Raw genomic sequence first — 26,599 nt, 5'->3', positions numbered from 1 at the left:
GTGTTCTTGGTAGTATTATATAAGTGGCATTGTGACAAGTTTTTTCTTATTCAGAAGTTGACTGAGAACTAAAAAACTACTTTCTCGGTCCATCTTGAATTTTCAGATATGCAAACTTAAAAATAAGGCTGTTGTAAGTGATACAGAGCAAGAAGTTATGATCAGCACTACTTTGAGAACTTTATTTTATCTTAGAGGAAAAAAGATAGTAATTTCTGCAAGTATAAACATATCATGTAAATTGCTCTAAAGATGTTGCTAAATTCCCTACATACCAAAAGAAAGTTTATACATGAATCTGCACCTATAGATTATCCCAGCTTTTTTTTTAAAGACCTTTAATGGAAGTCTTATTTTTTATACTTCACCACAAGATTTTTCTGGTGTCTTGGCTCCATATGTATTTTTAAAATCCTGTTTATCTTTACCTTACACTAATAGATTTCATTTTATACTTTGGGTAAATAAACTGTCATCGTTACATGGTTACAATCTTTGTTTTCCTGTTTGTTTTTCTTGAGTTACATGATGATGGTCACTGTCAGAATAAATATGGAGCTAGCTGAAATTCAGCTTGATGCAATGTGACAATTCCTGCACTGCTAGAAATCTTCCCTGCAGAATATTTTCCAAAATAAGAGTTAAGTGTTTGGTAGACATAATATGGTGCTGCAACAATTAATTGAATGTTTTTTTTTTTTGTGTGAAGTTTAGAGGGCAGCAAGGGGCAGCTTGGCAACTGTCTTTTAGTTAAAAGGGGTGAATAGGGCAGGCTGTGTCATAGGATGCTTGCAGGCACAATTCCAAGGACACTTTAAAATATTTTCTAAAGCTGGCTGTCAGTGGAAACAATCATAAAGCTTTTTTCTTTCCTCATAGATAGCAGTAAAATCAAACATTTTGTGAATTTTCTAAGGGGATTAAAAGCTTGTTCCCTGAAGTTGGCAGTCATTGAATTTCCACGTATTGTGCATCCCTCAAGGTATATGGGAGGTTAGCATTATTTATGATAGAGTACCACAGGGTCCTCTTCAGCTTTGTAGGATCTTGTTAGTGTTACTTATCTGGAGATGTATCAAAACTGTTTATCGATGTGTCTGTTGATATCCTTATTGTAAAAGCAGTATTTTGAAGTTGTATGGGGAAAATCTATGCCCTTTTCATAAGCTGCCAGTTCTCACCACATCAGACAAGGGAGAACTATAGAAGCAGTTGACCTCCTCCTTAACACTAAAGAAAGGATCTGTGTAGAGAGGGGAAACTAATCCCATCCTTTTTTATCTGTATGTTAACACTTGAAGGGGTGACTTGAGGTTATTACAGATCTGACACTTTGTTTCTCATTACTGTGCAGCAACATTCTGTAGCTCTTCTGTCAGAAGAAATGTGTGGACTTCTGTCAGGCTGACCTGTAAACACAGCTGTAGGAGAATATATGTATGAGAAGCTGCTGTAATTATGTTAGTGTCTCCAGGAACTGAGCGCCGTTGAACTTGTGTGGCAAGCAGTTAGATAACTACAAAAGTAGTTATTCTCTGGAGCCTGTGGATCAGGTTGCTCTGGGTATTGGACAAGAGGGAAAGCCAATTTTCTGAAATAGTATTACTACTTGAAATTAGCACTCGAATCTCTGAAACTTTATGGTGAGCATAAGAAGTCTGGCATAATTGGAATTAGTCAACAGGAAATAACTGCTCCATAAGAAGTTTCTAGTCTTGAGAGTGTAAGGGGAATTACATTAGTGTCATACTTGGGTAGATCCTTAATTGTTTTTATATATAATGCTCTCAATCTGTATCCTTTAGAAAGTGTGCTGGTACTATCTGTGTGTCAATTTCTGTATTGTTGGCACAAAACAAAATACTCTGTAAGAAAATCTAGAATATCTGTTGCCCGAAATAGCTAGATGTCTTGCAACAGCTGATTAATATATCTGCTCCTTGCCTTTCCTGAATATAGTGTGTCCTTTTAGTTCAAATCCATCAGTATTCTTCTTTCTTCGAAATTTTGACTTAAGAAGCAACTTTTAAAGGTGATATTCTTGATATTTTCATATTTTTATTTGACTAAACAGAATTAATATCATTTCTCTTAAGGGTTATTAACTACCTTATCTATCCATCCAGAATTAATTTTGATTGTTTGAGATCGTATCTTTTAACAATCACAGCAAGATGTAGGATATAATGTTTTCTGGACTTGTGAATGGCTATTCTGATATAATCTGTATTAATAAAATATGATGTGACCTTATCTTTCACTGGATTAACAAAGACTAGAAATTTGTGTGTGAAAGCTGGAACAGCAACCTCTAAATAAACTTCCCTGGTAATCAGGCAGCTGTAGACGTAGAGTGTAGAATTCCGTTCAACAAATATAAAAATGAGAAATCGTTCACTGGAACAGTGAATGACATAAATGTCATAATGTTACAAAGCCACTTCCTTATCTTTCTCACTGTGGTCACAGTGCTTGGTCAGAAATCCAAAATGCGGAATACAGAACTTTTTTTTTGATGGTGTGGGGAAGAACCTTATTTAAAAATAAATAAATTTTTGTGATGTGAAGAACAAACTGAAGGCTTCAAGTTTGAATAAGAGACTCTTGAAAATATCTTCTCTAAAACTAGAAAATTCAATTTTTGATGCAATACTTCTTAATACAGTCTTTTTATTCATTATATAGGAAATGTAATACAACAATTTTTGTTCTGCAGTTTCAATTAACTGTACATGTATATCAGGTAAAGAGATCACTATGAAGGATATCCTAGGTACTAAGGTCAAGGTGATGAGGCTTTAGAGCTCTGAAGGATACAAGAATTAAAATGCCAGTCATGAAGAATAAAGATGTGATTCTATGCTTCTCATTTCCCTCCCCAAGAGTAAAGGGAGTGATTTCATCTGTTCTTGACATAGCGCATTTTATTTTGGAGATCAGGACTTGTTCTGTTTTTGCTAGGCATTTTTCTTGCTTATTCTACAGGGAGATTTGGTTCCAGTTCACTAGATACCTTTCCTGCTTGTTGTACATCTTTTGCTTTCACCTTGCAGATTTTACTGTTTGCATGTGTTTTTCCTTTCCCTGTATGAACAACTTTCCCTGTTTGAACCCAGGCATATTATCTGTATATTTATAACAGCTTTCCAATAGAATACTTGTTCTTGTTGTGGTATTTGTAGTCCAAGTATTCAAAAATACTTTCACCTAGTTGTCAGTTACACTGTTTTAGTGTTTAGTGTTATTTAGATCTGTCTTTAGGGCCAACATGTAATTTAAATCTTGCTTAGTCTGATTCTACCTTACAGAAGATGTGCACTGCACCTCTGCTTCTGTTGTGACTTTAAACTAACCCATTTGTTTCTTGGGTGATGAGGTATTTCTGCACCAGAGGTTTCATAATATAGAAGTCTAAGTTTTATCTAGCTTAAAGTACTGTGTCTCTGAAAAAGATGAAATAATGCCCTCATTCTTAAAAAGGGGGGGGGGCGGAAAGGAAAGCCTGGGGAACTGCACACCAGTCAGTCTCACCTGTATGCCCAGCAAGGTCATGGAGCTTGCTTTCCCTGCAAGCTATGGAAAATAGAGGTGACTGGTGACAGCCGTTACAGCTCCAAAAAGGGCAAATCTTGCCTGACAAATTTGGTGACCTTCTACAATGGGTTTACAGCACTGGTGTATGAGGAAAGCAACTGATGTCATCTATCTGGGCTTATGCAAAGCACTTCATACAGTCCTGCATGACATCCTTGTCTAAAATGGAGATAAATGGATGTGGTGGATGGACTATTCAGTGGATAAGGAATTGTTTCTATGTTTGCACTGGAAAAGCTGTGATCAGTAGCTCAATGTCCAGGTGGAGACTAGTGATGTGGTGTTCCTCAGGGGTCTGAATTAGGACCAGTATTATTGAACACTTGTCAGCAGCATGGACAGTGGGATTGAGTGTAGTCAGTAAGCTTGTGGATGATGACAAGCTCAGTGGTATGGCTGACAAATTGGAGTGAAGGGACACCCTCAAGGGGAATCTTGACAGGCTTGAGAGGTGGACTTCTGCAAACCTCATGAAGTTCAACAAAGTCAAGTGCAAGGTCCTTCATCTGGGCTGGAGCAATCACCAGTGTCAGTGGGTGATGATGGGTGATGATGTCAGGTGGGGTGATGAATGAATTGAGAGTAGACCTGTGGAGAAGGACTTGGGGATACTGGTGAGCAAAAAAAAAAGAAGAGAAGACTCCAGGAAGACCTTAGAGTGGCTTTCCAGTACCACAGGAAAGGTGGGGAGGGACTTCTTACCAGGGAATGTAGTGACAGAACAAGGGGTAATGATTTAAAACTAAAAGAGGCTAGCTTCAGATCGGACATAAAGACGAAATTCTCCACTCAGAGGGTGATGAGGCCCTGGCACAGGCTGCCCAGAGAAGCTGTGGATGCCCCATCCCTGGAGGTGCTCAAGGCCAGGCTGGATGGGGCTTTGGGCAACCTGGTCTGGTGGGAGGTGTCCCTGCCCATGGCAGGGGGTTAGAGTTAGAAAGTCATGAAGGTCCCTTCCAACCCAAACCATTCTCTGATTCTATTTCTCTGTTTTGGTGAACAGGTTGGATTGAGTTCTTAATTAAAACATTAAAAATTTGTCCAAAAACTGTGACCTTATTCAGCCTGTTACTGATTTACTTAATCCCCCTTTGTAAGTCCCACACAGCTCTGTTACCTAAAGAAACTAGTAAATTCTTCAACTAGACAGCTCACCTGTGATGACATTACTTGTTATTGTAGTCTATTATAGTTCAGTTTTCTGGGAAAAAAAAAAAAAAAACTATCCAGCAAAACAAATTTGCTATACCTGGGTGATGAGGGAAGGGAGAATTCTGTCACAACTGTGAGATCTGGAAGGGAGAAAAAGCAAATGCATATTAAAAGCAATCAAAAAAAAAGCCATGTTCTATAAGACTCTTGGGTTCTGCTAAGTAGTTTGTCCTTAATGATCTATGTATGTGGGTTGGTTTTTTTTTTTTTTTTTTTTTTTTTTTTTTTTTACTATCACTTTTTAAAGAAGTAACTTAGCTGGGAGTGTTAGAGTATCAGTATAGAGCAGGTGGGGTGTGCCTGCACTGTTAGTGATTTTAATTTCTGAGTATTTCCTGTGCTGGTACATAGCTGTGAGGTGCTCACACACCTGTAGCCCATAACACCCCTGGTTTTAGTAGTGTCCAACATGTGGCTTATGGAACATGGAGCAGTAAACAGTCACATATGAAATAAGAGAAAATTAGGGTATCTCTGAAGCCTTGAAACCAAAGTTAGAAAAGTTATAAAATGGACCTTTCTTTGGTTTGCTTTTTTTGAAGATGTAGTTTTAAACATCACTTCAAGTCATTGTGAGGCTTTCCATCTGTGGTGCTTGTTATGTAGCTTTCAAAAAGCAAACAGTACAATGTAAATTGTTTTCTGTTTTGTTGTGCTAATATTGGATATAGGCACAGAGGTTTGACACAGGTAATACTGCATCCTTCTGTCTGCCTTGGAGCTTATCTAGCTTTTCCAGCTGTAGTATTTAATTAGATTAACTACAATACTACCACCTACAAGTTATTCTCAGACCTTCACAGCAGTAGCAAAATACCATTGCAAATACTGAAGTTATCCTAATGGTAGTAAGGCAGCATTGTCTGTTGTGGCAGAACAGAACGGTTTTAAGCTGTTGAATTTGAGGAAGGTACTTGTTTTGCAGGTAGACTTGTGTACTCCACCACACCGAACTGTTCCAGGGTTTGCTTTAAACTGGCATTTGTAGTGAGAATACTTGTGGCAGTAGGAGCTTGAAGTATTTGTTAGCTCATGCTGATCTGTGTTGCCACAAATATTTGACTGTAGGTGTAAAGCTGTTAGGTGGAATCGTTGCTGGAGCTACCTTACCACTCTGACAAGAGCAGATATGTAGTCAGGCTGCAGCTGATAACCTTCTGTAAAGATCCAGAGGAAAGACTCTTGAAAGTAACCCAATATTTCTTTTTTTTTTTTTTTTTTTCAGTTTGTTTTTCAGTTATTAGGTAAACCACTGACACTATAAAAATGGCAGTTTCTCTTAAAATTCTTGCCTGGAAGTTTGTCTATTAGAATAAATGCATTTCATCCTGATTAGAACAGAAAGTAGTTGTACTTGAGGGCTGTGCATAGTTCATTCGGGATATGAACTCAGTGCTTACGTGTTTGTAGCTCTTCAGTTTGTTTAGTCTGCTGTATTGATTGCTTCATCAGGTATATCTTGTACATTTCTTAGAACCTGGATTTGCTATATTTGCTTTCTTGCTATGCTTTTTTTTTTTTTTTTTTTTTGCTGAAGATCCTTTCCCTTCCAGTGTCTTAGGTGGTTGAATGTATGATATAAACATCAAATTGGCCTGCTTTGGCATTGGATTCATAGTGGTTTTGTATGATGAAAAATGAGATTTTAAGTTTCAAAACAGGATGAATTCAAAGAGCAGGCTATCTTACACAGATGAGAAACATCTCTGTGGATCCTGCTTTTTTCCTGAATGCTTCCATTGAGAATGCTTACATTAGCCCAGGTACATGATATTTTTCATATCTGAGTAATGCTGTAGTTGAAGCCAAGAAACAAATTAATAAACTTTTCCTTCCGGAACATGAAATGTAATGAAATGTACTGGCAAGTTTTATTGCATTTTTGACTTGTTCTCTTTTCTGAAATTTTGTAACACGAGCAAACATTCATTACAGAATAAGTTGTGAGTCTGTCCTGATATTCTGAGAAGTCTTAAAAACAAGCTGTTACTGTTTTGACCTTCCGTTTCAGCTCATTCATTATAAAAATAAAAATGATGTAATGCTTAGTCTGACGGGGTTTCTTTTCTTATTTGTTTTTATATGGAAAAATGTAAAGTGAGTAAGAATTTGGTCTCTGCTCACCCTTTTCAGAACGCTCTGGCACATTTGGAATCTCTTGCAGTTGATGATCAACAGGCGCATCCACCAGCTCCTAAAGAAAGCATAGATTGTCTGCCACAGATTATCATCACGGATGACCGTAATGGTATGGACAAAACAATTAAGAATTAATTTCTGTAAAGTTTATAAGAACAAACTTAGCTTTTTATATTAGCATAGATATAGTATTTTAATGTACTATGCAGCTGACAAGGCTGTTGTAAGGTTTTGAATTTTGATCTAGACTGAATATAACCTTGGTCAGTTTGGAAAATTAATCTTCAGTAGTGTGATTGTATTTCGTAATTATTGCATTATTGATAATTTTGGTATACATTGATTTTAGCTTCAGTTAATGTTAGATGTAAAAATAAAAATAATAAAAAAAAAAAAAACAACACCCAAAACCTAATGCTTTTTCTATTTCATGGCTGTAGGTCAAGACCAGTGTTGCTGTACTATCTGCTTCAATGAATATGTGAAAGATGAAATCATAACAGAGCTACCCTGTCATCATTTGTTTCACAAGCTCTGTGTCACTCTTTGGTTACAGAAGGTAATTGAAACAGGATGGTTTGTTTTTTTTTTTTTTTTGAGTACTTGTGTTCTAGTAGGAAACCTATTAAAACCTGTAGAAAAAGTAGGAGGAAATGCCATGAAATAACTACCTGTTATTTATATGCACTATGGGACCAAGCTCTAATGCAAATGAGGAGATTAATTTATATCCATAATCACCTGAAGGGGAATGACCTGGCCTTTGTTAGGCATGGGTGTTAATAATGTAAATATTATTCGTATAAATAAACTGATTACTATAAATCCTTAAATCTGAATGCTTATTTATGTAGACTGGAGTGTAGTGGTGTTTTAATGGGAGAGGACTTTTGTGTGGAAAAACTTGGTTTGCTTTCAGTAAGAATGAAGAAGACAGATGCTATACTTCACTTGGTTAAGAGAAGTTTTCTTTACTATACCCCTCCTTGAAGTGAAGATAATGGCTTGGTTTTCTCTGAAGAGAACCAAGTATCTGTCCTGCCTGTCCTGCCAGAATGTGTCAGGCCCAATTGTTTTAACAGATAATCTTGAAGAAATAAAGAGGAAGTAAGAATCTGCTGGAATACATGTAGACTAATTTGCAATGTGAACCTATAGTAAACCAATTGCATTAGATTTTTTAATCATTTGTAATTAGTTTTTCCCTCAAAATATTGAGCATCGTGCTGAGATGAGACTAAAAACTGTAATTGATTTACTAGTATTTTTGTCCACACACTTGCACCCTGCTTTACAGACAGAATGAACCCGGACTTGATGGCTCTCAAATAGTTTGTTAGAAATAGTGCTGAGCATACAAGGTAATGCATCACTTCCTCAGGAACTAAACAAAAAAGGCTAATTGATTCAGACTAGGGAGATCAGATGACCTGTAGCATGAATTCTTGGTGGGTTTATATTTTTTGTACCATGACAGTGTTGATTTCAAGGTAAATATTGCTTGTATTACACCTTACTTTTTTCTGCTGCCACAGTAAACTGCTCTTGCTGATGACTATGATGTAATACTTTTGTTAGATTTGGGTTGTACAAAGTTTTTCATTGGAGTAATGGGGCAAACATAAGAGTTCCCAAATGTAAAATCCTCACTTTGAAGAAGACCTTGCTCGAGTCTGATGTAACTTTCATATACCTGGTATAAGAACAAAATGTACCTTTCATCAGAGATACGAGATTTCTTAGCTCCAGTTATCTGTCCTGTCAAGTGTGGCTTTGAGACAGTACTGTTGTTAAGACATTTAATACTTTGTAGATCATAAACTTGAGCTTTTCAATGAAACTGAATGCAAACTATGTGAATGACCCACTTTTTTCCTCTCTTTCTTGTAGTCGGGAACATGCCCTATTTGTCGCCACGTGCTTGCACCCGTGGATCCTTAAACAGCTGCTACAACTGCTCCCTTTCTATCTGATAATGATTCTTCCATCTTCTGTTCAGAATGTTACAAGAGCTCCAAACTCTAGCATCTGAAATGAAGTCTCCTGCGCCAAAATAAAAATGTTAACTTTGCCTGTTAAATTACAAAAAAAAGAAAAAACAATTATATATAAAATATTACATGTAAAATACTTCATATGTTATATATTTAAGTTTAAGAAGAAGATGCTAGAATTTATAAACTTATTTAGGTTTGCAATACTTTAAATTTCTAAAGTCTGAAGCTTGTATTATGATAAATTTGTCCAAACAGATAATTAATGTGGCACTGCCTCTCTAAGTTTCTGCAACTGCAGTGCAGTTGTAGCTTACTGAAGTTATGCTTATCTGTTTTTCATAACTGATCTATTTGCCAATGACTGACTGTAAGGGATGTCTTTTTTACATCAAATGCAAAGATCTTCTTTGACAACAGTACAGTTTGGTTTCACTGGAAATAAGTTTCACCGAGAAACGCTACCTTACCCCTTTATTCTATATAAACTTTCTTCATACTATCAGAAATGCTGTTATATTGCTGATACCTGGACTTTTTTTTACAAATGCTAATACTATTTTTAAGACTAGGTCCTGAATAAGTATATGAACTTTGGAACTTCAATACACGATATTCTTAATTTCTAAGAGGCTGAATCCATAAAAGCTGGGCAGCTGTTTCCTTCAAGTTCTGCTTAAATTCCACTGTATTAAGTAGGTCTCCTGCACTTTCTCCTTCATGCACGTACACCCTCTCACTATTAGATGTATTTATTTTTTCTTATATGTAAGGGGTGGGTTTACTTTCCTAAAACAGTTGTAATTAAAATATTTTTCTTTTGGAGTCTTAAATCTGAACAAAGTAGTAAGAACATTACCTACCTAATAGCCATGTATTCAAATGTATTTTTCAATTAAGATAACTCCAATGAAGCTATTTCAGAAATTAAAGAATGTTTCTAGTGTTTGTACTTGTTTCAGTAGGTTATGCTATACTTAATATTCTAAAGGAGAAAAGACTAGTTTCTAGAACGCATTTCTCTAAATAATACTATATGTCCCTTAAAGTTTTTTTTGTATGCTGAAGTTACTCTTAGAGTGCAGGAAGTTAAGATTTTGATCTGTGGATATGTACTAATACCTGTGCAAATCTCTTCTGTGGCTCTTGGATAGACATGTGATTCCTGCAGTGGGAATAATATAAAAGGGATCGTGTCCAAACAGTCGTAAAACAATTAGTTTCTTCCAGTAACTATTAGCTTGAATGAAGCTCTTGGAAAGGAAGAGTGATTGAGAAAGTATTACAGTAGCTCTTCCTTAGTGCTTAGATTATTGCTGTCATCAGTGTCATTCCTTACAAATATATCTTTTTTTTTTTTTTTTTCTTTAAATAGTGGTCAAAGACAGTAACACTTGTTTTATTTTGAGGGATACACTATAGTGTAGTTTTTGGAGTGCAGCAGAACAAAGAATGGATAGCAGCTGACATTGGTATATTCATGAGAATTTAGATGATGCAGTTCCAAACTGTGGAGTACAAGGAAACGCCAACAATTGGATATTGGTGAAAAGTGGTAGAAGCATGGTTAGTACAGCTCCTTATTTTTTGTAGTAAAACTCTATAGTCCCTGCAGTTGCCATCAGCAGGATTGGGGAAAATGTGACAAGGAACATATGCTGAACATATGCTTACAGGCATGCTCACTGGGACACTTCATTCTCTTCCAAGAAGCACTATAATTTTTCCATATCTCTATTAGAAACCAGTGCTGAATGATCTGTAACTACCAAGTACTCCAGATGATGAAGAGTTAATGCTGCCCTTAATGTTGTTCCAGGATCTTTAGGGGATGTAGGTACATTTCAGACAAAGTATAAATGAAGACATTCATATTCCCAGCTGGGGGAGGAAGCAGACCAGCAGAAGGGTGAGTTTTACTGCCTAATAATATCAGACTTGTTCTTGAGGGTGTTATCAGTAGCTTCACTCTGCAGCAACTGCAGGTACTTAAACCAGTCTGTGTTCTGTTTCAGTCTGGACAGTACAGTATAGCACAGTGTGCAGGTCTTCGTTTAATCCCTTAAGAACAGTGTTTTGTAAAGAGGATTACTCCAGCTTCTGGGGCAAAATCTGGAAGTGCTCTTGCTAGTTTGATTCCAGGCTTACCCAGCAGTGTTGAGTTAAGAAAGAAGCAGCTGTTGGGCTTTTTCCCTCCTTGTCTATTGCTGGCCTCAGTACTGGAATCTTCCGATTTGTAAACAACCAATAAAAAACTGCCTGAGAAATGTGTTCAAGCTTTGTTTGTTCAAATTTAACTTGAATGTAGAGGCATCACTTACAGATGAAAGACCTTCAGCAGGGTGTCTGAAAAGTATATGTTAGGTCATGCTCAGGTTCCCAGAATTGTACTGCAACACCTAGGAAGAATCATGATCCAGAAATTTGGATTATTTGTCCAAATGTCTGACTTTTTGGTATATAAAATTGCATCAGATTGCTGTGCAGACTAAGTGGTTCATGCTTCAAATTTAAAATTGTTTGGTTAAAGTGGGCCTAGTTCATCTGAAGGCCTTGCAAAGTATAATGTTTTCCTAAGAAAAAAATAATAATTTGCTCAAAGGGAGTTCTCTGGTAAACTTTCTAGCTACTGGAAGAAAATGTTTGCTATGTTATGTAAAACCAAATATTCAAGCGGAATGAAGAAGCAAATGTTAAAAGCAAGCTTGCTACTACTAAATGTTTGTATTGTCTTTATATGCACTGGTAAACTGGAAGCATCTACATTAGAAGTCTAAAGGAGACCATAACAGTGGATAGACAAATTACCTATTTAGAATAATTTCTAAGAAATCCAAAAATCATTGTGCAAAAAGTTTCTTCAAGATGTGAACTGTTTATTAAACATAATAAAGCACTTTCTTTCTGAATTCAAAATGTGGAGTGTTTTGGATATTTTGCTTAAAACAAATAGTCTTTTTGTTTTGTTTGCTCCTTTCTAATTTTGGCAGATTTTTAATCTCTTTCAGCTATTAGATGTGCAGGCAACATATATTTTGTAAACGCATGTAGTGAAAGCAGCTAACTTAACATGAAGAAAACCTCCTTCAAGTTGAAGGGGTAGTTATGTTTAGTTGTGGCAGTGCACGTCTTATGATTTCAGTTCAGGTTACTTGGGATGCTGCCTGTTAACACTCACAGGTCTGGAAATGCCTGCTTTAAATTACAGAAGGTTCCTGTTCCACTCCCTCCATCCCTCTATGCTTTGTTGTTCAGTGCTTAACAACATCTGGAGGAGGCAGTGGTGGGGGCTGTTTTATTGGTAAGAGCTGCAAAAATATGATTCTTGTCTTATTTTTTTCAGTCCTGGCTCAGATTGGAAGTGCTGAGCTGAAGCTCTTGCTACAGGCAGTTTTTCTTCTACCCGAGTTCACCAGCCGTGGCTATTCCAGGGCTCTGCACCAGTGACTCCACTTATCGAGTGGCACTTGGTGTGCGGTTAGCTCTGGTGCTTGACGGCCTCATAGCCTCAGCATGTGGTGCCACTTTGTCCCTTGAATTTTCATACTTCGTCTAAAGTAAATCTGCCCTCGGCGTTCTGCATGCATGCAATGGTGCCATGCATCCTGCCCGAAAGTACAGCTCAAGTGCATCAGTGTTCAGGCTCAGCTCTCCAGGCCTGGATTCGGTGAGCATCAGAGTGACCTTTTGTTCGGTGAGGGAACTATCTGCTCCGTATCTTATGAGACTTGGCCATAAAACAAACAAACAAATCTCAGCCTAGCAGTGTGCAAAACCCAAACAATCTTTTTCTATTTCGAGTGAGCAGTCCTTTCCTGCTCCGAGCATGTTCAGGATATTTTCTTTGCATTGCTTTTTAAAAGATTTTTGAAAGATATTTGCACAGGAGTTATCAGGGCTGATCAATAGAGCTTTAAACTAGATTTGAAGGGGGAAGGGGATAAAAATAGCCTCTCTGGTGATAAGCTATATGACAGCACGCCAAAATTTGAAGGCCTGTGTAACAGTGAGGCCCATCAGCCAGCTCTGTGAGGTGCCAGGTACCTCGGAGCAGATTTGAAGTGTTTCTACACCGATGCACACGGTGTGAGGGACAAGCAAGAGGAGCTCGGAGCCATGGCTCAGTCCCAGAGCCACAACATTTTCCTGCTTGACGAACCTATCTCCTATGATAAAGTGACACGCTGGGTGGATGAGGGAAAGGCTGTGGATGTGGTCTACCTTGACTACAGCAAGGCTTTTGACACTGTTACCCACACTATTCTCCTCAAGAAACTGGCTTCTCGTGGCTTGGACTGACATACGCTTCACTGGGTTAAAAACTGGCTGGATAGCCGGGCCCAGAACGTTGTGGGGAATGGAGCCAAATCCAGTTGGAGGCCAGTCACTAGTGGCATTCCTCAGGTTTTAGTACTGGGCCAGTCCTCTTTAACATCTTTATCGATGACCTGGACGAGGGGATCGAGTGGATAGTGTTAGGTCAGAGGTTGGACTCGGTGATCTTGGACGTCTATTCGAACCTAGATGATTCTGTGATTCTGTGAATATTGTTGGTGTAAGCAGATCTGGTGGGAAGAGTCCTGTGACTGGTATGTTACGATGGATGGTTACAGGCTCTTCAGAAGGGATAGGCAGGGCAGGTGAGGCAGGGTGGTGGTGCTGCATGTAACGGAAGGGCTAAGCTGTACCGAGCTTGCAGACAATGATGGTATGTTTGAGAGCCTCTGGGTAAGGATTAAGGGACAAACCAATAAAGCAGGTATTCACAGAATCACAGAATTTCTGGGTTGGAAGAGACCTCAAGATCATCGAGTCCAACCACTGACCTAACAATAACAGTCCCCACTAAACCATATCCCTAAGCTCTACATCTAAATGTCTTTTAAAGACCTCCAGGGATGGTGACTCCACCACCTCCCTGGGCAGCCTGTTCCAGTGTCTAACAACCCTTTCGGTAAAGAAGTTCTTCCTAACATCCAACCTAAAACTCCCCTGGTGCAACTTTAGCCCATTCCCCCTCGTCCTGTCACCAGGCACGTGGGAGAACAGGCCAACCCCCACCTCGCTACAGCCTCCTTTAAGGTATCTGTAGAGAGCAATAAGGTCGCCCCTGAGCCTCCTCTTCTCCAGGCTGAACAAGCCCAGCTCCCTCAGCCACTCCTCGTAGGACTTGTTCTCCAGGCCCCTCAACAGCTTCGTCACCCTTCGTTGGACCTGCTCAAGCACCTCGATGTCCTTCTTGTAGCGAGGGGCCCAAAACTGAACACAGTACTCAAGGTGCGGCCTCACCAGAGCTGAGTACAGGGGGACGATCACCTCCCTAGCCCTGCTGGCCACACTGTTTCTGATACAAGCCAGGATGCCATTGGCCTTCTTGTCCACCTGAGCACACTGCTGGCTCATATTCAGCCAACTGTCCACCATCACTCCCAGGTCCTTCTCTGCCTGGCAGCTCTCCAACCACTCATCTCCCAGCCTGTAGCTCTGCTTGGGGTTATTGCATCCCAGGCACAGGACCTGGCACTTGGCCTTGTTGAACTTCATGCAGTTGACCTCAGCCCATTGGTGCAACCTATCCAGATCCTCCTGCAGAGCCTTCCTACCCTCGAGCGGATCAACACACGCACCTAACTTGGTGTCATCTGCGAACTTACCGAGGGTGTACTCATCCAGATCATCAATGAAGATATTAATGAGGACCAGCTCCTCATTAATATCTTCATGTCTTCATATCTTCATATCTTAATGTCTGTCCTCCAGCCCTTCTTGTAGATGGGCGTCACGTTTGCTAGCCGCCAGTCAACTGGGACCTCCCCCGATAGCAAGGACTGCTGATAAATGATGGGTAGGGGCTTGGCCAGCTCCTCTGCTAGTTCTCTCAGTACCCTTGGGTGGATCCCATCCGGCCCCATCGACTTGTGCACATCCAAGTGCTGTAGCAGGTCACCAACCATTTCCTCCTGGATAGTGAGGGCCACATTCTGTGCCCCATCCCCTTCCGCCAGCTCAGGGTACTGGGTATCCAGAGAACAACCAGTATTGCCGCTAAAGACTGAGGCAAAGAAGGCATTAAGCGCCTCTGCCTTTTCCTCATCTTTTGTAACTAAGTTTCCCGCCATATCTAGTAAAGGATGGAGATTTTCCTTAGTCCTCCTTTTTCCCGCCATATCTAGTAAAGGATGGAGATTTTCCTTAGTCCTCCTTTTTGTGTTGATGTATTTATAAAAACATTTTTTGTTATTTTTAACGGCAGTAGCCAGATTGAGCTCCAGATGAGCTTTGGCCTTTCTAATTTTGTCCCTGCACAACCTCACAACATCCTTATAGTCCTCCCTAGTGGCCTGCCCTCTTTTCCAAAGATTATAAACCCTCTTTTTTCTCCTAAACTCAAACCACAATTCTCTGTTGAGCCAGGCTGGCCTTCTTCCCCTCTGGCTCATCTTTGGGCACATGGGAACAGACCGCTCCTGCGCCATTAGGATTTCCCTCTTGAAGAGCGCCCAGCCTTTCTGGACTCCTCTGCCCTTTAGAACCACCTCCCAAGGCTACAACCAGTGTCCTCAGCAGCACAAAGTCAGCCCTCCGGAAGTCCAATACAGAGGTTTTACTGGTCCCCTTCCTGGCCTCGCCAAGAATAGAGAACTCCACCATTTCATGGTCACTCTGCCCAAGACAGCTCCCAACAACCACATCCTCCACCAGTCCTTCTCTATTTGTGAAGAGAAGGTCTAGCGGGGCACCACCCATGGTAGGTTCACTAACCAGCTGTGTCAGGAAGCTATCTTCCACGGTCTCCAGAAACCTCCTAGACTGCTTTCTCTGGGCTGTGTTGTGCTTCCAGGATATGTCAGGGAAGTTGAAGTCCCCCACGAGAACAAGCACCGACGATTTCGCAACTTCTGTCAGCTGCCTGTAGAATTCCTCATCCGTCTCCTCATCCTGGTTCGGTGGTCTATAACAGACCCTGACCAGGACGCTAGCCTTGTTGGCCTTCCCGCTGATCCTAACCCAAAGGGATTCGACCTTGTCATTCCCAGCCTCGACTTCTACAACATCGAAAGATTCTCTAATATAGAGAGCCACAAAGGCTCTTGAGGTATTGTTGGGGCAGTCTACTACATGCCACCCAGATGGGATGATGACACCGATGAGTTATACAGAACTAAAAGAAACTGCTCCATGAGTGGCCCTTGTCCTTATGGATTACTTCAACATGCCAAATGTTAACTGGGAATACCACACAGCTGATAGAAACAGGAGATTCCTAAAACACCTTGGTGATAACTTCTTGGTACAGGTACTAAGGGAGCCGATGAGGAAAGGTGCCCTCCTAGATCTGCTGTTGTTTGTACACAGAGAGGGCCTTGTGGGTGGAGTGGTGATAAGGCCATCCTGGCCATAGTGACCACATGGTAGTTGGGTTGCAAATCGTTGGTGATAGAAGGAAAACTGCCACCAAAACTTCAGTCGTGGGTATGGGGATGTCCTAGTTTCAGCTGGGATAGAGTTGATATTCTTCCTAGTAGCTGGTGTGGTGCTGTGTTTTGAATTTAGGATGAGAATAATGCTGATAACACACTGATGATTTAGTTATTGCAGAGTAGTGCTCGCACAGAACCAAGGACTTTTCAGCTTCTGGTGCTGCCCTGCCAGCGAGGAGGCTGGGGGTGCACCAAGAACTGGGAGGGGACACAGCCAGGACAGCTGGCCCAAGCTGGCCAGAGGGATGTCCCATACTGTGTGGTGTTGTGCTCAGCAATAACAGCTGGGGGGGAGTTGGCCAGGGAGGGCTGCCACTGCTTAGGTTCTGACTGGGCATCAGTCAGCAAGTGGTAAGTAATTGTATTGTGCATCAACTGCCTTATAAGTTCTTTTATCATTAGTATTTTTTTCCCTTAGTTTTCTGTCCTTTTAAACTGTCTTTATCTCAGCCCATGATATTTTTGCCCCCCCCCTCCCCTTTTTTTTTCCTCACAATTCTCTCCCCAGTCCCACTGTTGAGGAGGAGCAAGCAAACAGCTGCGTGGTGCTTAGCTGCCTGCTGGGTTACACCACAAGTGAGAGCTGACTTCAGGCTGCTGAGGGAACTTGTTAGTAAGGTCCTCTGCAAAACTGCTTTTGGAGATGTTGGTGACTGTTAGTGCTAGTCACTTTTTAAGTGCCACCTCATAAGAGCACAGGAGCAGGTGATTCCAAAATGTTGGAAATCAAGAAGGTGGGGCAGAAGGTTACTGAAAGCAAGTGTATGTGGACAAAGCTTAATTAGAGTTGAAACTGGCCAGTACTTTGTTGGACAATAAAAAGGGCTTATCATCACTGAAAGAAGTGTCTCTGGTAAGTTTGTTCTAGCCCAAGAAGCCAAGCAGAAAACAAAATTATTATTATTATTATTATTATTAATAATAATAATAATAATAATAATAATAATAATAATCCTTGTTTGTCTGGCTGTTCTTTTACCTTGAAAAAAAAAATATATATATATTATATATATATACACGTAATATATAAAAATTATATATTTATATATACTTTTTTTTCTCTTTGATGCTTTTTTTCTTGAGGCAGAGGTAACAAAGTTTTTTTGAAAACTGAAGGTGTCCAAAGAGTGCCTTTTTTAAATTGATTATGTGTGTTTGTTTTTTTCCATAGTGAACCGTAGATCAGTCAGCAAATATTAGTGGATAGAGCTGTATTAACACAGGAGAGAAACCAGGTGACAGTCATTTCTATGTATCCTTCAGCTGTGTAAATTTAATATCAAAGGTAAAATCAGTGATCAGGAGTCCCAAGGTGCCCCCAGTTGTTATTGTTATTTCTGCTACCTAGTCATTTAAATCCTGTCCAAGCTATCCAAAACAGAATTTGGCAACTGTCAGAATCAATGGAATATAAGGCTTCAACATGTTGTCATGAGCTCATGTATAAATCCTCAAATACACCATAAAGTAATAATTAAAAACCAAAAAGTTCTCTTTCCTATGTGTGAGAGTAAAATCTGTCAGATGATTTTAAGTGGTGGAAAGGACGATATTTTGCTGAGAAAATTATATATTTGTACAGATGTAATTTTAATATATGCTTTCAAGATATATTTCCAGGTACATTATCTTTTGTTTTGAACTTGCAAAATTATCAGTCCTAAAAAGGCTCATTGTGTTTTAGTGAATTAATTTAAGACTATCGCTGTAAGTGACACATTTTAAAGCAGTAGCATCAGACTTACATTTATTCTTTCATAAAACAAATGTACACAGCCATAGGAATTCCATTGCACATTCTCCTTTTAATAGGGCAGTCTTTCAGTGTGACAGAGTAATGCTGTGAGCACATCTGAATTGATACTGTAAATTTAGTGCTATAGGTGAATTTGTTGCTGTAGGTATTCCGATCTGAAAAATGTCAAAGATAGGAGAAAAACAAAAGAGTTCCATAATTTGAGTTTTACTTTATCTCTTTGTTTCTCTAATCTACACTTTCACCTGCATTTTGTGTTGTGTGTTTTAGGATATTCACAAGAGAAAAGAGATAGGAAAATACATTGATCGTGTAGTACTTCAGTCAATATGGTGCATGCAAACAACTAAGACACATCATTATTTTGGCAAGAGAAGGAATATTATGGGGAGAATAAGCTTTTTTTTCTTCATAGGCTAATAAGCAAAATCTATACTTACAGATCTTCATTGTCCTAAAATTCCACATAACTGATTTTTCTCAGTGTTAAGCCTCTCAGTAGATAAATACCTTGTTTTGAGGTGTATATCATAAGAAAAAGCAACTAATGATGGTTATTAATTAGTAAATATGAGAGTTTAATGATGGGCTAAAATTCAAAGGGCAGAATTTTCATCCATACCAGAGTTATATTGTGCTCTTGAGGCATAGAAAAAGCTTTTAGGAATAAGAAAAGATTTACTAGGTAACAAAAAGGAAATATAGTGTAAACAGGATTACAGTCCAGTTGTGGGTGTTTTTTTTTTTGTTTGTTTGTTTGTTTGTTTTTGGTTGGTTGGTTGGTTGTTTTTCTTAATCAGATTTTGAAACAAAGTAAAAACAAGCCTTTTTCTCAGCTGTGAAGCAGAACTGTCTTCAGCTTGCCAAACCCAAGCCTCTAAGAAGGTTTCAAGGAAGTCAATTAAAATTAATATAGTGGGAAGAATATATTTTCAAAGTAAGGTTGGGAATTTTATGTCAGATTTTCCAACTGAAAAGAAGCAATGGCTAATTAAGTGTTCTAACCATGGTGGTAAGATTAATAACAGGTAGGAGCTGGAGGTTGTTTTATAGCTGCATGATATAGCAAGAAAATCTGTGAGATTAAAAATTATGGCAGTCAGTCTTTATTGTATACTGAGTACTGTGACCTGTTAATGCACAAGATCATCTCTGTCAGAGTAGAAAGGTTTCACCATGTATTAGTGGAATTCTCCCTTCTTACTAAAACCAGACATGCACAAAACACTTTTCTAATGCTACTTTAATGTTATGGCAGGAAGTTGTTAGCTGCAGAAACACTGACTCAGATTTGAAAATACTGTGCATATTCCAGCCTGTTTGCTAGTAGGTGGATCCTATTTCAAGGTGCTAGCTTTTGATTTTCTAGTCAAAGGAAGTTGTTCTTGTTAGCAGTGCTTTAAGTAAACTCCTCTTAAGCTGTATCAGTGAAATGCATTGGAATCTGTATAGAGCCAGATCTGTGGTTACATCTGTCTTTGTCTTCTGTATTGTATTACATGTCTGAATGACAAGCCATGTAGGAAGGGAGAAATTTTTGCTTTTAAGATTAAGAAGGGGACTTAGTCCTCATTATTTATATTAAAGCCATGTTGGTCCTTGAGACTCTGTCAGACCTATTTTTCTGCCTGTGTGAAAGATAACCAAATGGGCTAACTCAAAGCAAATATAAAATTCTGGATTCTAACGTGCAGTAAGGCAAGCAAGACCTATGGCAAGCACAGGAGCCTGCCAATTAGCAGCCAGTTACAACATCTATAAATGTTGTCTAGCACATGCCACACTGCAATGATATCTGTAATCATCTCAAACCCTTCGGGCCTCACATTGAGTGTCAAGAGGATAGTCGTGGTTTAGTCCTGGTGGGCAGCTGAGCACCACACAGCTGCTCCTCGCACACTGCCCGGGTGAGGTAGGGAGAGAGTTGGAAAGGTGAAAGTGTGAGAACTCATGGGCTGAAATAAAGGCAGCTCTCTAGTATAGCAAAAGCCACGTGCTCAAGTGATGCCAAGCAGGGAATCCATTCTCTGCTTCCCCTCAGCAGGCAGGTGTGCTGCCACTCACAGCAAAGCAGGGTTCATCACACATAATGGTTTCTTGGGAAGAAAAACTCCAGCACTTTGAACATCCCCCCCTTCCTCTTTCTTTACCCCAGATTTTATTGCTAAGCACAACACCACAGGGTATGGGTCACCTCTTCGGCCATCCTAGGCTCACTGTCCAGGCTGTCTCCCCTCCCAGCTCCTGGTGCACCCCCAGCCTCCTGCTGACAGGGCAGCACCAGAGGCCGAAAAGGCCTTGGCTCTGTGGGAGTACTGCTCTGCAACAGCTAAAAGCGTTGGTGTGTTATCACCACTGTTTTCCTCATAAATTCAAAACACAGCATTGTGTGAGCCTCTACAAAGAAAATCGGCCGTCCTAGCCAAAACCATGACAGGAGGTTGTTTCTGAACTGTGAGCGTTTGGAATAACAGCAAGAATCGTCTTTTAAACAGAGAGGTGATGAAGAACAACAGGTGGTCTTCAGTAGTCTGTGGTACCCACAGCCCACCTTCAGTTTTGTTTCTCCCTGTGACAGAGCAAGTATCTTGCTTGAAGTTTTTTGGACAAATTCCTAATTCACTGCTTCTTTGAACTTTCATTGAAGAAAGAGCATTTAGATCCTTTCCCTTCATGCAGTTTTCTTCTGAGTCTAGATGGTGGAAAAAGGAGAAATGGGAACAGAGGAAATGTAGTCTTTTCAGTGAATCTAAATAACCCACCTTACCAGTCAGGACCAAATCCAGTTGTGAAATAAAAGGGAGGAAGGCCAAAAGAAGAGCTCCACAACTCTGCTTTTTGCACAAAGTGTGTAAGGTCAGCAGGCACTGTTCTCTGGACCACTGCACTCTCCCAGCACTGCAGGAAAGGTGCAGCCCAATCACTACAACACATTCAGCACTCCCTGGGTCTAAATATTAATGTGTGAGAGTTTTATTTCTGATGAGGAGGCATAGCTTGCATGTATTTGGTGACAGGGACACAGAGAAGGGTGTCAGTGTGCCCTGAAGGATGGTCCAGTGCCATGTTCATAGTGCACACATCACCTGCAGAAATGTCTCTGTCATGAAATATAACAGCTCTTTTGGGATGTTTTACTGCATACTCTACTACTGTTATTCGTTTAGCACATCTAATCAGAAGAATGAAGCGTCACTAAATTTCTTGAAAATATGTTTTCTGTTCTGTTTCTGAAAATGGTTTGATGAATGAAAGTATTATTAAACTAATTAGGTGTATCTTTGCTAGTATAGTCAATGCATGTTAGTGCAAAAGTATCTGAAGATACTTTCTCCTGTGTATTAGAGAAGGAAAATCATTCTGTGCATAATTCAGGCAGAGATAATCAAAGGAAACATCTAGATGTTTCATTTCCATAATTAACATATATTCAAATAGTAGTTTATATTTCTGAACAATTGTAAGTTCTTATTAGTATGGTTTTGGTTTTGTACTTGGCATTCTAGTATTTTTAGCAATTATACATCTTCTACCCTTTTTTATGCATGCCATTAAACATCCAAGGCAGATGACCACATTCCTTCCCATCTACCTCCTTCATTTTGAAGTTACTGTCAAGTTAGTATGATCTGCTAACCTGCATTAACATTCTGTTTGCCTTGTTACACTGCAGTTTGTAAGACACTGGAGAGCACTAGATAGTCCCAGCTTCTCTAGAATAACAGAAGAACAGGTGCAATCAGGGAGCATACTGCAATGCAGGGTAGCAGCTCGTCAGATTTTGGACATTATTTCCTCAAGGAAAAAAAAGGTGAGCAAGTCAATGCTGATCATTTCCAGGTTTCTGTAGCTTTTGCTGCATAATTTCAGTGCTCACTGGATAACCATCTGCATACTAAGAGATAATACCACAGTATAATAACACAGTATCTGAATAAAGATTTTTTCCCATGTCTGGCTCATATTAAAGCTCAGGAGATGAACTAGAAATCCTTTCAGGACATTCAGGATTTGCATTATTCAAATGAAAATATATCAAACTTCTTAAAACATTGTGGGATAATGTTACATTGGGTTAACAAAAACAAAGAAACAAACTACATTTCATTATATATATTTATATTAGCTACAATTAGAAGTGGTCTTGATCTGTCATTCTTTATTAAGAAAAGCTATTTATGTCTTTTTGTATTACATTAAGATTTGATGATAATCTAGTTCTTCAAAATTTTTGCCATTCTCCCTATACATAAAACTAAAATATATTTGCAGTCACCAAATGAAAGAGGCCATTGTTTTTACAACACACACATCCTCATTTAGAGGAAAACAACTTTTTTTTTTTTTTGAGATTGAACAATGAGAGAGCAAGAAAGTTGCTGAGCCTTCTTCTGTTTCCTTAAATCAGTAAGTCTCTTCGCCTCTGTATGTATGAAAATTTGTTGTATGTTATAATGAGTGATCTTGCAAAACATCAGAGTATGAATTAGAATGGCAAAATTTGCTGAGAGATGTTGTGAGAGTTCAGTCTGAAATCCCAAATTATATAGCCACTGCAAAGATGGCTATATGTTTGCAAGTATTTCCATCTTTTTCTGTGCCACTTGGAAAACTAATGAAGAAAGTTAGCATTAGGTGCTCAAGTGTTAGCCTTCCAGCCTTTAAATGACTTCATCATGGGCATATTATGTTTTCTTAGCCATGACCAGTATCATTATTAACTTTTTCTCTGAGAATCTATGTAGCATAACTGAGTAGTGGTTTATAACTCAAAGTGGAGAAGCAGTAGGTTAAAAGCTGTCCTTCAATAACTAAATATGAAGAATACAGTGTGGAGGGGAAAAGAAAAGCTAGGTAATTTTCTAGTAGTTAAAATAACAATTCCATTGCCAGTTTTGTGGCTCCTTTTCAAGCAGTGTTCCCACAGAAGTCAGACAACTGAAGTCATATTTGAATTTATTTAAAAATTTCTTCACAGTAGCATTATTCAGTGCAAAATTACAGTTCTTCTAAAAGCATTTGTTTGCCACTGACTTTGCCATTTTTTTTCCTAAGTTATTCATAAAACTCTAGACTGTGGCATTTATAATTTTGACCTGGTTAAATTATAGAATGCCAGGTGAAGCATTAGGGATCATTGTGAGAAGTACTTACAGGAAAAAAAATAAAAATAAAAATCGTCTCCTAATTGCTTGTATAAACCAGGATAGGATTACACACAGCATTAGGCGAGGACTGTGCAGCAAGGGTGGATGGGCTATGGCAGACAGAAAAGCCTGCAAAACAAACATTTTGCATAAAAATGGTCAATCTTTGCCTGCCAGCTCTCTTACTGTTATCAGATTGCAGAGCAGCAGAGACAGCATGGGAGAGGTTCCAGGAAGAATGAGAAGGAGGACAAGGCAGAAGCTTTATGGGGTTTGACAGGTAGTTTTGCAGAGGCATTATTATATCAGAAGGCATCTTGTTGCTTGAGACAGAAGTCTCTCCAGCCCTACACAATAGTGAGCTTTACACATTTGCTATTGCATTTTGTCTTGTAAAACATTTAATTTCAAAAGTCATCCTGTTTTAAGTATCGAGTCTGTTTTAAGTCATGCTGGTTTAAAGAGAGCTGGGACTCTGAGCTGAGTCTTCTGGCTTATTCCCCTAGCATACCCCTTTTCTCTGGTACCCACTCTCAGCTGGTTTGTGTGTAAAGACCCTCAAAGGTGGCCTTTACGTCTGCATGTATCCACCAGGGACTTAATGTGCATCACTGTGGGACAGTATGCTCTAACAGATAATCACAGAACACTGCTTTTATGCTATCCAACCACAGCCCCAGTGTGACAGAACCAACATTTATTGAAGCAGACAAGGAGGGTTTGTGGAGCACAGAGTGGGAGACCACATGACCACGGGCATGGCCCAGGCTGTTACATGGCAGGGATATTCACAGGTCTCTGCAGCCCCTCTGCCGAGTGCTTCCTGCCCTGCAGTACTCTGTGGGTTCAGCTGGAGATGTCTCATGTGGAGCAACAGTACCTTGCAGTACCTTGACTCCCTCCCAAACGGGTAGCGGAAAGGAGATTTTGATGCCCAAAAAGGGCTTTGAGCCAATGGTCAGTTTTGTGTCAAAAATGTCTGTGCCCTTCTGAGGGTTTTAAAAGACAAAAAAGGTGTTTTTGTTTCAGTAGTATGTTGCAATATCTGGAAGGAAGCATAAGCTCTAATCTATTATGTTGGAAGTCATTAAATAGATGGATTAGTGTTTAGATTTGTGTGTTTACAAACTGGTGCAATTCTGTGGTGATTGTATTGACAATATAATTTCAAAATAACTAAATGCAATTACATTTTTACAAGTGCAAGTAAGTTGCAGCATCTGCTTTCACTGTTACTAATGTACAATGTGCATCCATGCATATATGTACATAGGAGAGAACAATCAAATGTTGACACTAAGATGAGAAAGCAGTGGAAACAGATGGCTCATTCACTTAAACACATATTCATGTCAACTTCAGTAGAATAAAAATTCCTGATACACTTTTTTGTATATGTTTATATATGAATATCAGTCTGTGTGTATAGGGTTGCCCTTAAAACATTTGCCTTGTCTTGGTCGGTCTGAACTTTTTCTCAGCAGTACATATATTAAATATTATTTTAATATTTTTTTAATAAAAATGAGTACAGCAGCAACTATTTTATTTGTACTAACATCTCAAGATACAGCAGCATTTTGTGTTCTTGTTTAATCTTTTATGGCTAGAATGTATACCTAAGCCTAAGTCTACATAAATGTACTTATCACCTGCATATGTGAATACTTAATTGACAACTAGAATATATCTGGGATAACTTCATATTGCTGTATTTCTGAAAAGAGTTTTAAATGCGTTCATCTTGCAACACTATCACTTCAGCTTTTTATTCTCTATTCATTTGAGAAGCAGCAGGAGCTTTAAACAGACAGGGCAAAAGTGGGTATTTTCTTGATTTCCCGATTTATTGGATAATTTCTTTTCTATGTATTTTCTTTAATATAGCCATCAATTGCTATCATCTCTCTGGGTGTCAGTTAAAATGGCTTTGCCTGATCACCCTGCCTCTGAGGTAAGGACCACATCTGACCATTAGATCTGTCTCAAATTGAACATAATTATGTTATTCTCAAAAGGAGATGACTTGGGCAGCAATCTTTAATGTATTTTAATCTATATGATTTGCCAAGTCACCTAAATTAAGTAGTAAAATCAAATTCCAGTTCAGATGAATCCCTGAAATAATTACCATCTGTGGTTTGCAATTCCACAAGCAAACAGTAGCCATGTAGCAGCAAACATGTGACCATGGGCATTGCACATGAAACTTCATCTTCAAAACCTCAGCTATATGTACAATGAACCTGTTGACAAGCTGCTCTTGCAATCTGCTGGAAGCTTGTTGTAATAGTCCCACAGATCACCTGCAAAGCCAGCTAACAAACCCACTGCTAAATGGAATTAAACAACAGGCACCAGAAACTAGTGTTGAACACCGTCTGGAAAACATGCAACGGCCACAGGACACATTGTCACAGATCATGAACATTTATTAAAGTATAGCATAGGAGGAATGGAAAGAAATGAGGAATACTCTTTCAAGTTGTTTTGTATATGAAAAATACCACCTCAAACACAGTTTAATAACATGTAAACATTTAGGGGCAGTTGATGTTTCCTGCGTGATACGTTTTTAAAGGAAATTTCTGTTATCTGGTTTACAGCGTGTAACCAAAAAAATGCAAAGTAAGTTACTACTGTGAACCCACAAAAGTCCTCAGTAGTGCTCTGGCACCGTTAAGTACTAACTTTCTGCATATGTGCATTGAGAAGAATGTAGTTCATAATAAATAATTGATAAAGCATGAATTCAGCATTTGCTTGAAACAAGAGCATAAGTGTTTGAGTGTTGGAAACTACAAGCTTGAATTTGTCCTGTACTGTTCTGACATGTTGTTTTATCATATTAAGAAGGGAAATATGAGCACTACTTGGTAACTACATCCATTACACTGCTCTGAGCAATAGACTTTGGTTTTGGTTTTGAGTCTTGCTGACAGTCTGCACAGACACAGAGGCAGACTGTGTGTGGTTAGGTTCCCCAGCACACAAGCTTCAATTTGTGCCCAGCGTGCACTCCTGCTGGGCCTGGGCGGTCTCCTTCCCACTGACAGGGTCGTTCCCACTTGGAGGACCTCAGTGTCAGTGCTGCTCTTTTAGCCTTCCCTTTCATTAGGACTGCACATGATGATGGCATTTTTCCATCTCCATGTTATTATATTTCAGTTATTTCATAACTCACATAGGACTAAATTAATCTCCTTTTTACTTTGAATCTATGGTGTTTAAAGCAGGATTTACTTTGGGCTATTGTAAGTCTCGTCTGTATAAACA

At 39.2% G+C, this 26,599-nt stretch overlaps 1 protein-coding gene across 2 annotated transcripts in view; it reads left to right on the top strand.

Annotated features, from left to right (window-relative positions):
- PJA2 (praja ring finger ubiquitin ligase 2) overlaps nt 1-11,530 on the top strand; it is a 33,600-nt gene extending 22,070 nt beyond the window's left edge. For both annotated transcript variants that reach the window (XM_068666883.1, XM_068666884.1), the window contains 3 exons: nt 6,940-7,054; nt 7,386-7,504; nt 8,836-11,530. In XM_068666883.1, coding sequence (XP_068522984.1) covers nt 6,940-7,054; nt 7,386-7,504; nt 8,836-8,886 — 285 coding nt within the window. In that variant the 3' untranslated portion in view covers nt 8,887-11,530. The remainder of the gene's footprint in view (nt 1-6,939; nt 7,055-7,385; nt 7,505-8,835) is intronic.
- The last annotated feature ends 15,069 nt before the right edge of the window (nt 11,531-26,599 follow it).

The sequence above is a fragment of the Anas acuta genome, chromosome Z (assembly GCF_963932015.1).
Source record: "Anas acuta chromosome Z, bAnaAcu1.1, whole genome shotgun sequence".
NCBI lineage: Eukaryota > Metazoa > Chordata > Aves > Anseriformes > Anatidae > Anas > Anas acuta.
The sequence above is the reverse complement of the archived record's forward strand: the minus strand, read 5'-3'. Positions and strand labels throughout refer to the sequence as shown.